This window comes from Buteo buteo, chromosome 27 (genome assembly GCF_964188355.1).
Source record: "Buteo buteo chromosome 27, bButBut1.hap1.1, whole genome shotgun sequence".
Classification (NCBI taxonomy): Eukaryota; Metazoa; Chordata; class Aves; order Accipitriformes; family Accipitridae; genus Buteo; species Buteo buteo.
This window is the reverse complement of record NC_134197.1, coordinates 10,993,970-11,005,073: the sequence shown is the minus strand read 5'-3', so window position 1 is coordinate 11,005,073 and position 11,104 is coordinate 10,993,970. Positions and strand designations below refer to the sequence as shown.

Sequence of the window (11,104 nt, the reverse complement as noted above, 5' to 3'; positions counted from 1 at the left end):
ATGTAAGACATCGAGTAAGCTCTCTGTACTCCATTTAGAGTAATTCTACCCCTGGCTTTGCTGTGCATGGCTCTCTACTGATCCCTTAATGCAGAATAGTTTGGTTTGGATCACTGCATTCAGTGTGGGCTGCTGTTTCTAATTGTTTTCAGCCTGCTTTAGTTGGAAATATCCCTACACTTCAAGGGTGGGTTCAGCTGCCTAAAGACAGACACTTAGGGCCCTGCCTGCTTTTCAGCTGCTGCACCAGAATGCTGCAAGTCTCCTGCAGGTCCTGTGTCATGTCTGTCAGCCCTTGGATACATCCTAGGGCACCTCATTTAGCTCCGTGTGTCCATGAGGTAATCAAACCTGTCCCAAGTACTTCATGTCATTCTACATTCAGTTCAGTGTACATACTTTTTCTTATTCCTTCAAAAGCAATTGCTTAGGGGAAAATCAGGTTTTTGTTCTAATGATTACAGATGACCTTTTCTAAAAAGTATTTGAGTTGGAAAGAAGCTCTACTGCATCCACCATTCCCTTCAAGCATGCTGTATTGCACCCAAGTGACACCTGTACACAAGAATACTGGAGTAGTTTTTATAGCCCTTTATTAGTGTGTAAGCACATCCACAGTGCATATAAAACTGTAACAGTTGACTTAATTTGAACAAATGATATTTTATTTTTCAGTAAGTGATTAAAAAGGCACTTCCACCTTGTGAACGGTGCATCAAGGGTGTAGTAACCAGGAAAAAACCCTATATTAATCGAATACTCAAGACAAAGTTTAAGAAAAGAATAACTGACCAATGCCTTCCCACCCCTCCCTCCCACCCCTCCCCACCCCCCCACAACAGTCTCACAAATCCTGTGTAAACTATAGTTCACTGGGATTTAAATCATCTGAGCTACTAGAACTCACTTTCTGTAAGATTCTCAAAGTGTCTTTTAACACTCCGAGTGTTAAAAAAACTCCACCTTTTCAAATACACTTCATGGTAAAATAAGTTTTGGAGTACTTTTAACATCAATCTATATGTTGGAGACAAGGCAGTTGTGCTTTTATCATTGTCAGAGGAGTGGGTGTATGTGACCTTGACACTAAGAGTAGACTTATACAGTGCTAAATATCGTCCTCCCTCCCCTTGCTGCAGTGCAATTTTTTAAGCGTGTTTATTCACTGGCTTTTGTTCCATTGAAATCTCCATCTCTTGCATCCATTTCTTCATCACCTCCTTCTGTTGCGTTCTCAATTACTCTTCTGCCTCCAGATCTACGGGGTGGGACAAAAGATGCTGGCTCATTTCCCCTCCTGTAGTAAGAGGAAAAAAATAAAAATCAGGTGTTAGGTCATTTGCAGTCCTCACAAATAAGCACAGAGTTTTTTAACAGTACCTGTGGGGCTTATGTATTTAAATGCAGAACAGCCAAGAGCTATGGGCCTCTAATACAACTTTCTGTTCTGTAGCATATAAGAGTAATTTGTGGACAGGTTGAGACTCCCAGTTGCTTGGAACTGTGATAGGATTCCTGTTCTTGTGCTTAAAATTCTCCTCTAAATAGTCTCATCTACCCCACCCCCATCCCCTCTTCCCTTCATTTCACTGTTCTTCTCTATGAGGACTGCAACTGGTTGTGCTTGGAAGGAATGGGAAAGGGGGCTGCTTGTACCCACAACAGCAGGGGAGTGTCCTTCCTGTCCCTTTAGAAGAGCAAGGAGAGAGAGTGCGAGCTTGTGCTCAATTTCTGACCTGCAGTCTGGATAAGCCCACCAGGTACTGAAGGCCCATGAGACCTGGGACTGGAGCAGTGCTGTGGATGTCAGCAGGCATTTTTGAGCCCACAGTCCCCCTCTACAAAGGCTGTGTTGGTCGGAGTACCACAGCTGCTTTGATGTGTGTGGCATCCTAGGTTGTGAGTAGCTCCAGTCTCTTTCCCAGTGGAGAGAGGACACCATCACTGCTTTGGAACTGTGTTGCAACTCAGGTGCTGACACTTAACAGTGCAAGTGTCTCGCAGAAGAGCTTACATAAAATGCTTTGTCCCATCTTATCCCCTTTTCCTCTCCCATCTCCCTCCCATCCCCATATGTTTCAGAGTCACAGCCCAAGGCAGGGACACTTTGGTCCTCAAGGTTAATTTTTTGGGGAGGTGTGAACAAGTGAGACAGAAGATGGGTTTTTCTCTTCTTGGCCTCCATTGCTACTATGCTACAAAATGCTTAAGTTTTGTAACATGGCCTCTCACTTGTCCCTTGTTAAGCAAACCTTTGTAAAGGCTTGAGACCACAGACATAAGCAATAAAATAAATTCATGATCACTGAATGTTGTGCCAAAATGACTAATTTGGTGTTAAATACATCTGACTGCACTTTTGGGTACAGCAATCATGCATAAATATTTAAAGGCTTGTCTTGTCCTTGCAAAAGACTAAGCCGGTGTTGTCCTTCCTGAAGCAGCTATTTAAGCCCAAAGTTCAATCTTCCGTACAAGGGAAGCGGGTGGAACATTGGCTGGACTAACTTATTTGAGAGGCACAAATCTGTGTTTCCAAGGTAGAAATGTGACATGTAGTCTGTTTTCCACAATTCTGCCTTTAAACTTCAGTGTGAGCAAGCAATTAGCTGGATAATAAAGCTTCATTTAAGATCTGCTGTTAATTAACCGTAGTTCTGGTGCCAATGGCATGTATTGAACACAAGGGTATGTCATTTCTACCCTGGTCTGTGCTTGACAGAGTCTTAACAGCAGTGTCTACTATTTTAGGATAGCAGATATTTGTTATTACAGTTTAACAAGAAAGTTCTAGTTAGGTGAGTAAATTCATTAATTTTTGTCATTGAAGGAAGAGCTTTCTACCCCTTTGGACTCCTGCTGTCTGGACTCAATTACTCAAGAGTCATTTGTAAGATAAATCTCTTTATGATGCAGTAATTCACTGAAGTGCTATAAGAGAACATGGGAATGGTGGGGAGTAGCAGTGGGAGTCTAACCAAATTGTGCAGTATGGTTTTGGCTACAAAGAAGTGAACTCCCTACCACATATTCACTACTCATTAACATAAGCTGTTGCAGTATGCATAAACTTCATACTTCTTTAAACTGGTCTTGGTCCTCTGGATAAACACTTTTTGTTTATATTTGTTCCTCTTAAACAGGTTTATGGGTTTGATAATATTCATGTGGTCATTTGTATTGGTACCTTTAGAATAATGTGTATAGTTGAGACGAGCCTTAAGCATTAGTGTTTGCTTAGCATCTCTGTATTTTATCTACCTTTGAACAAGTGCTACTGGAGCAGTGCTTGAATAACAGCCTGACGGGAAATATTAGGCTGACTGAAAGGCACATGCAAGGACAAGACATCGTCTTTAAATATTTGTGTATTCCCAGCAAAATCCAGCATATGTAAAAGAGAAGATATACAAATATTACAAGGCAGTAGCTCTTTAATTTTTGCAACAGCAGGTATTATTCCTATCTCCAGAGACTGTGGTAAGTATAGTATAATGCTGTGCTAGGTTACAGTGTCAATATTAATTTCTGTGACCGTGCTTTACATTTTAATAACAGTAGACAAGCAATGTAATGTCTGCAAAATGTCTCTAAAAGCCTTATTAATAGCTATTTGTAAGCAACACAGGCCCAGAGTGCTATGTAATGAAAGGCAAGACTTTCTCTTTTGTCTGTGATTGTGTGGTGTAAGTGTGATAAATCACATGCAAGTAAGATCTTCCCAAATCTCAGGTGAGTTAGATGGGATCTTGCCTTAGAGTCAACATTACAATGTGTAACAAATACTGTGAAATTCTAATGACATGCTGTGACGCTTCATATTCATTAGTCCTTTTAATCAATTTTACTAATCAATGGTGTATTTCATTTGAAAAAGTTTAATCCTTGTGGCTGTGCACAAAGATGAGGTGCAAAAAAGACAATTTTCATGCAGAAAAAGTCAGTACTTTATTAGGTACTCTGTTGGTAGGACTTGTGAGAATGCAACATTGGTAAGTCTACATCAGTACATAACCTACTTGTAAGAAAGATGTATCGCTGATGAACAGCTAATGATAGCTAGATTATTGTAATATTTGTCTCTTTTGATAAAATAGATTAATGCCAAGATATCCAAGCCTTCACAGTTTGCAGAAACCTCACATAATTTTTACTTGGGCCGAAGAAAATGGAAATTTGTGCAACACAAGCTAGCTGCAAAGTTGAAGGCATGGTACCTGCTTAGTCATGCGAAGGTTCCTGTGTCCCTCTGAAACAGAGAGAAAGAGTCCCGGGCAGTTATACTAAGCACATGGTCATGATCAGAGGTAGGTAGATTACTTTTAAGTAATTAAACAAAGTACATTACAGCCAATTACATTACAGTTAGATAAAACAAAAATTAGTCTTATGCTATTCTATGTAAAGAGGGCTGGACACAGCCACTCCTTCGTAAAGCAGCCAGGAGCATGCCCCAACGAAGATGGTGCTAATGGAAAAGGCTACCGCATCCCTAACTCTTCACTTTGAAGTAAATCCACATCTGAAGGTTCATGCGTGTTACCAGTAAACACGCTGGCAAACTGCTTCAAGAACACAACTAGGCACATGCTTTGCTTTCATCTGAAATACTGTTGGTTTTAGGTAGAAAGCAAAGTTTTGTGGTGTGATGATGTAGATTGAGCAATTTCCTTATAATTCAAGTCAGCCTCTTTACTTCAGCGAGTTGGTGTTTTCAAACCCAGTGAGTGCAGGAGAACTCAGGTATGTAGCTGGCTGATCACAGATTTATCTTTTTTCCCAGTCAGTTTTAACAAGAAAATGCAAAGGGACATTTTGATCTTTTCCTTGGTCTGATGACACTGAATCCCTTTGTGCTGAAGTCCAAAGAGACTTTTGGAATAGAATCATATAATGTGCTTTGCCTTTTGCCACCTGTGATGTTGCTTGAGACTGTTTGTGGTCGTTGTGTGCGAGTTGTGCATGTGTGAAAGTGTGAAAACAACAAGCATTTTGTGACTGCTTCTGTACAAAGAGATACAGTCATTATATAAGGGGTGTTTTCAAAAGCAACCAAGCCTAATTCTGTTCCTATTTAAGCCAACAGGAGTTTTGATTAGAAAGTGTAAGGCCTGTGCCATGCTATCACAGCTGTTCATCTCACAGCTGAAATCCTGAGACTGCTGTAGTCTATGAAATGCACTTCACCTTCTGACCTTGGCCTTTTGTTGTACCTGCCAAGCTAATACAAGGAGTGAGTAACTTTGCAGCATTATCAGTGTCTGTTCTTCACTTGAACAGATTTTTTTTCGCTTCTGTAGTTGAGTTCTAAATTTCAAGGCTGTCAATGAGTGGGAACAAACGAGGGTGTTCTACCTGAGCTTGCTCTTCAGTGCTGCAACCTCGCGGCCCAGGGCTTCGTTACTTTCAGTAGCTTCATCCAGCTCTCTCTGCAGCTTCCTGCGGTTTGCATTGATACGCTGAGACTCTTCCTCAGCCTCCTCCAGCTGCCTTTTCAGTTGCTTGAGTCGTGTGTTGCCCTTCTCGGCCTAAAGGGAAATTTTAGAGTAATGCTTGAATTCAAAACAGCTTTACATTCCTCATTTTAATTTCATACTTCTCTTGAGCGTTTTACTGAACCATGGCCTGAATCAAAGTTAGAAGCTTAAAATCTAAAAATATATAAAAATAACTTTGCTTTGTGGGAGTTCATTTTGCTGATAGATACTGTATTTCGACACTACCTTGTTGCTTCTTTTGCTGCACAGTCCTACCTCTGCTTTTCTGGCTTGGAGGTTGGTGTGCATTAGGTAAAGCGAAAATTTTAAAACAGAATGTGTTCATCATCTCCATTCATATAGCAATAAGGATGTTGTGCACAGTCCTATATATCACTGTGCAGTCAGACTGTTGCAGCTGGCTGATTGACAAGGACTAGTGCTTTGGCACTTGACTCAGCATGGAAGAATAATTATATTGTCCTGTCTTTTAGCAAAGGGCTGTATAGCTCTCCCAGCATAGAATCCAAGCAGACAGTCTGCTTTCTGGAGGGATATTTCTTTGAGGCAGAACATGAAATCTTTCTTTCTTAGGGTAAAATCTGAAAATCCCTGTGCCCCAGACTAAGACCCTCATGACAGTCTGATACCTGATCTTTGTACTGCTCTGCTTGCTTTCTCTCATCCTCCACCTGCAGCAATGCATCCTTCAGCTTCTTGTCCTTCTGGCGCAAAGTCTTGGCTGCAGCCTGCTTCTCTCTGCAAGTGACAGTGCAACATTTGGTGATGTGGAAGTTCTGTAGTCTTCACCTGCCTCAGGCATGTTGCTCATGAAACTGACACTAAGGACCCATATGTTAAAGGCCTTACTGAATTTAACAGATGAATTCTAAGCAAAATTTAAAGATCATGTTCTTCTGATCAAAACAAGTATGTGTCTTTGCTGTATGCTAGAGGTGCTCCAGGAGATCTGTTCTAAAACACAAGGTGATTTTCAGAAGAAATAGTCCTACAAATGGCACGATGTGTCATGGTGATTAACCTGATAGGGTCATAGGGCAGTTACTGTAAAATGTAAGGGAGCAGATCCTTGCCTTTGATACCAGTAGAACTTTTCAGCAATAAAATAGTTCTTAATCAGAACCTGTAACAACTCCAGTTACTGGCGATATGTCTAAGAAATGTTAAGTGAGGGAGAGACTTTACCAAGCCTTAATGGCACTGAGAGCCTGATGACACAAATCCTGTATGCCTTTGTTTACTTTCTGTCTCATTAACTGGAACAATAAATGGACAGCTGTGCCCTCTGGGAGACCAGTACCTGGCTTCCTGTTCCAATTGCTCTTCAAGAGAAGCAATTTTGGCCTCCAGAGCAGCAATTGTAGTTTTGAATTTGGACTTCACAGCTCCCTCCATCTCTTGCAGCTTACTCTTCAGCTCTTTGTTCTGCCTCTCCAGTTGCTGCCGAGCATTTTCATTCTTCTGTGCAGTTGAGCGCTCTGTTGCCAGCTCATTGTTCAGCTGCTCTGCCTGCAAGGGTGAGAATGGATGTTGTCAAAAATGGTGCATGCTTTCAGAGAAATGACAGGTAGCAATCTGGGGTGGCAATTCTCCAAATAATTATTCAGAACCACAAATAGCTTTTGCTGGAATACAAACAGAAGGTGTCGTGCTGAAATGAGCTTTACCTGCTGTACCGCTTTCCTCATGCGATCACCCATTGCCTCTATATTGCTTTGCTCCTCTTCAAGCTCTTCCTCCAGTTGTGCAATTCTTGCCTCCAGGCGCCGTTTCTCATCCTGAAGGCTTGTCCTGTAAGTTTAAATTTAATAAGTGTGTAGTTATGGCTTTGACGAGTTGAATGTGTCTGAAACTATTATGAATTGCCAATAATTCATAAAGAAAAGAGAACTGGGTGTTTCAATGAAACCAGTCATGTGTGTACGTGTTGTGTTGTCAAGACCAGATGGCTGTTGGGAGAAGAACATAACTTCTCTTGGCAGCCATGCAATGTTCAGCAGCATGTTTACAGCCTTGTGAGTAATCCAATCTATTCCTACCTTCCAGAAGTAGCGCTTGCAAGTTCTTCTGCCATCTCTTCTTTCTCCAGATCCGCTTGTTTGCGAGCTCTCTCTGCAGCAGCCAGATCCTAGGAGAACAGGAAAAGGCAGCACAGTAAAGAAATGAGGAAGTAAATGTTCAGACAAATAGTTACAGCATGATACACAGGACAGTAAACTTTCTAAAACTGGTATAAGAAGTGTTGTCTTGTTAACAGAATGAATTCTTGTCATATCATAAATCCTATGGAAGTACAATGAATACACTTTATCCAGCCTGTCAGCTGGTTTCTATTTTATTGGTTTTAGTCATAAGATTGCCATTTCATGCACGTAGGAATAAAAGAACTAACAAGACTTCAAGAATTTATAGGTATTGAAAACAATTTATGTTGGATTATCCAGTTCATTTCCCTTTAAGACTGGTGAACTGTGCCTTCCTCCAAGGTGATTGTTTTTTCAGCTTAATCTGGCTATGCTCAGATGTAGATCCAACAACTTTAGTAGAGTGCATGGAGCAGGTGGAACTTGTTACAACTGCTGCTTATAGCTTTCCATCCCTGATAGCTATTATATTATTTTGTTGCAGATCTCTTTTGCTACTGAAGGTCATGTGTAGTCTGCTCTAAGTTTCCCACTTTACCTCTTGAAGCTGGATGAGTTCTGCTTCCAGGCCCTTTGCTTTCTTCTCATTTTCTCTGGCTGTAGCAAATATTTCTTCTCTGGCAGCCCGTGCATCATCCAGCTCTCGTTGGTAGTCCTTCATCTGAGCCTTATTGAAAAGAATAACAGATGTATTTTTGTCTGGCTTTATTACAATTTCAGTAGAAAGAAATTTGAACAGAAAAGAACACATACACATTTACATAATCATAATGCCTGCTTAAATTACATTTTCTGGAGAGATCAGCTAGCACATGTTGGAAAGGTCTGAAATGCTATTCTAAGAAGAGTGATGCTTCCACTTGCAAACTGCAGCTTTTGTAATGCCTATTATCCATATTTCCTCTGAATATTGCAGTCTTAATCTTTCCGATACATCCCTTTTTGTTATTTAGCTGTCAGCATATGGCAGAACAGTTGATATGGAGACTTACAGTATAAACAGGAAAATGCTAATTCAGAGACAAAATTACTTCAGAACAGTCTTTTATGCTTTTGAGGCAAGTGTTCGAACCAGGATTGAAGCCCTGTAATAGATTTTATCCTGTAGCCCTTTATGTGGGAATCTATGTTTTCCTTCATGTGGGTAAAGCCAATAGCAGATGAGTGTTGGCCAGGGAGTTTTGGAAGCTCTCTGTAATAATGAAATTTAAGGTTTTCATCATTTGCCATGTGAAGCTTTCCATTGTCATTCAAACTGAGCATTACAGTACAGATACTTGAATCTTGGAGTCTAGTTAAAACTCCCCCTCTAACCAATCATCTGTAATGGGTATCAAGTTCACAGATGTCACCTAACTTTCATATGGTGGCTGTAAAAAAGACAGCAGTGGGAAAAACTATATTTGTGGGATTACACACCTGTAATTTGCGAAGTTGTTTGATGGCTTCTTCCCGAGCTTTATTAGCAGAATCAGCTTGGCTTTCTAGGTCTTTAACATCAATCTCTAGCTTCTTTTTGGCTGCAGCTGCCAGGGCACGTTGCTTCCGCTCATCTTCCAGTTCCGTTTCATATTCATGGAGCTGATCATTAAAGAAAACAACTTAAGTTTAGGAAAGTCCTTGAGCACTATTAAACACTCTGTGTGTGTCTGAATAAGGTATACAGCCCCCCATATCTCTATTAATTGTGATTTTCCTGGCAGTTAAAATAGATTTCCGTTTTGTCCAAAAATTAAAGATTCTTGAAAGGAGTCAGCAATTTGTGTTCTGTATTGATGGAAAAATGTATATTACAGCAGTTGTCCTTGCTGTCACAACACTTGTATACAAATAGGCTGTGTCTTGTCTGTTTTCATTTCCAATGCTTTTGTATCCACTTAGTGTACCTTGGGAAAGCAGATACATTAAAAGCTGTCTTTTTTCACTTGTACTGAGAATATAGGGAAGGTTCTTCTGTGTCAGAAATAACAATTGAAGTTTTATACTATATTGGTTGTAGTGTTAAATTGCTACATCTGTTGGCAGTTGTGCATCTGCTACTGAAACAGGAAAAAACCTGTTATGCAGTTTTGTGCCTTTTTCAGTACAATTACCTACTACTTTTTTTTTCTTTTTTTTTTTTTAAGTTTGCCAAGCACAAGGCAATATAATATTTTTTTCTCATTATAGTAAGGCGCTTTTAATAGCGTCATGAGGCTGCGGACTTTCAGATGGCTTGGTTAGGTATCTACAAAGGCAATAATAGAGAATGGTACCTGTTTAAGGAGTTGTCTTCTCTTCTCTTCATTCTGTTCATCTCTGGCTTGTAAATCTCTTTCAAACTGGCCTTTCAGGGCCTGCATATTAACCTCCAACCTGAGTTTGGCATCTTCAGCAGCCTGTAGCTCATCCTCTAGCTCTTCTAATTGTGTCTTCATCTCTTCTACTTGCTGTTCAAGGGTCCGTTTAGATTTCTCCAATTCGTGGACCTTTCAAGCAATGAGAATTTAATAGTCTTGTTATAAGAAATAAAAATAATTCTAGTTAAACACAGTCTACCTGCAGTATAGGCCACATTTGAAAATACCAGCTGTGGACAATGAATGAACTAATTTGCACTGAAAATGGTAAATTAGCAATTTTTGTACATTTGCAAATCTGTCTTAAAATAACCTGAGATTGTCTTTATCCCAACTTTCATTTTTAATCTAGTCAAGTATCAAAATTGAATTTATTTAGTATTAGAAGTAATATTATCATATCACTGTAATAAAAGAAGTGGTTGGCATCAGTGTAAATTTGCTGCAGCTATACAAGTAAATGTTAGGTTGGTGGCAAAGTCAAATGTAACTAATAAAATCAGATTTCCAGAGTTTACAACTTCAAAGCTGCTTAATAAACTAGTAAATTATTTAGAATTTCTTTAATGGGTTTTCAGTCTTAGAAATCAATAAGAATCTCCTTCATGCTTGAAGTTGTTAAAAATAAAGATGGCTTACAGTTACTTTGCCAAGTCTTTGGAAAGTTTGGGCACAAATGGAACAACCTTTGAATTCTGTGTGAAACACCTGATCTTGCTGAATGGATTTGTGTGCTACAGAGAATTTCCCACACTGAAAACAATGATCTGTTTGTTAGCTGCTATCTTAAGTTATTGTTGTGGAAATTGTTCTAAGCCCAAAACTTACATTCTTGCCAACATCGTCTTTGGAGCTAACAAGATCTTCCATTTCAGCTTTCAACATTTTGTTCATTCTCTCCAGTTCTTCTTTGGCTTCCAAAGCCTCTTCAAGGGCTCGGGCCAATGACAAAGCCTTTGTTTCTTTTTCTCTAGCTTCAGCTTCTGCTCTGTCCCTTTCATCTGCATATTTTGAAGAGATGCTTTTCTCTTCAGCTAGCATCTGTAAAAAGGTAAGAGTTAATACAGGAAGAATTAGTAATAGTGTTTTTCTATTGCAACTGTCTTGTCAGTTGACAAGAAAA

General features: G+C 39.8%; 1 protein-coding gene across 3 annotated transcripts in view; it reads right to left on the bottom strand.

Annotated features, from left to right (window-relative positions):
• Positions 1-568: 568 nt before the first annotated feature.
• Positions 569-11,104, bottom strand: part of MYH11 (myosin heavy chain 11) — a 61,727-nt gene continuing 51,191 nt past the window's right edge. For 2 of the 3 annotated variants that reach the window (XM_075058975.1, XM_075058976.1), the window contains 10 exons: positions 10,810-11,022; positions 9,898-10,110; positions 9,062-9,223; positions 8,181-8,309; positions 7,538-7,626; positions 7,166-7,289; positions 6,799-7,007; positions 6,128-6,236; positions 5,356-5,528; positions 569-1,297 (listed from right to left, as the gene is read on the bottom strand). In XM_075058975.1, the coding sequence (XP_074915076.1) occupies positions 1,159-1,297; positions 5,356-5,528; positions 6,128-6,236; positions 6,799-7,007; positions 7,166-7,289; positions 7,538-7,626; positions 8,181-8,309; positions 9,062-9,223; positions 9,898-10,110; positions 10,810-11,022 (1,560 nt within the window). In that variant the 3' untranslated portion in view covers positions 569-1,158. Of the gene's footprint in view, positions 1,298-4,217; positions 4,250-5,355; positions 5,529-6,127; positions 6,237-6,798; positions 7,008-7,165; positions 7,290-7,537; positions 7,627-8,180; positions 8,310-9,061; positions 9,224-9,897; positions 10,111-10,809; positions 11,023-11,104 lie in introns of all 3 variants that reach the window. The other variant, XM_075058977.1, reaches the window with a different exon arrangement.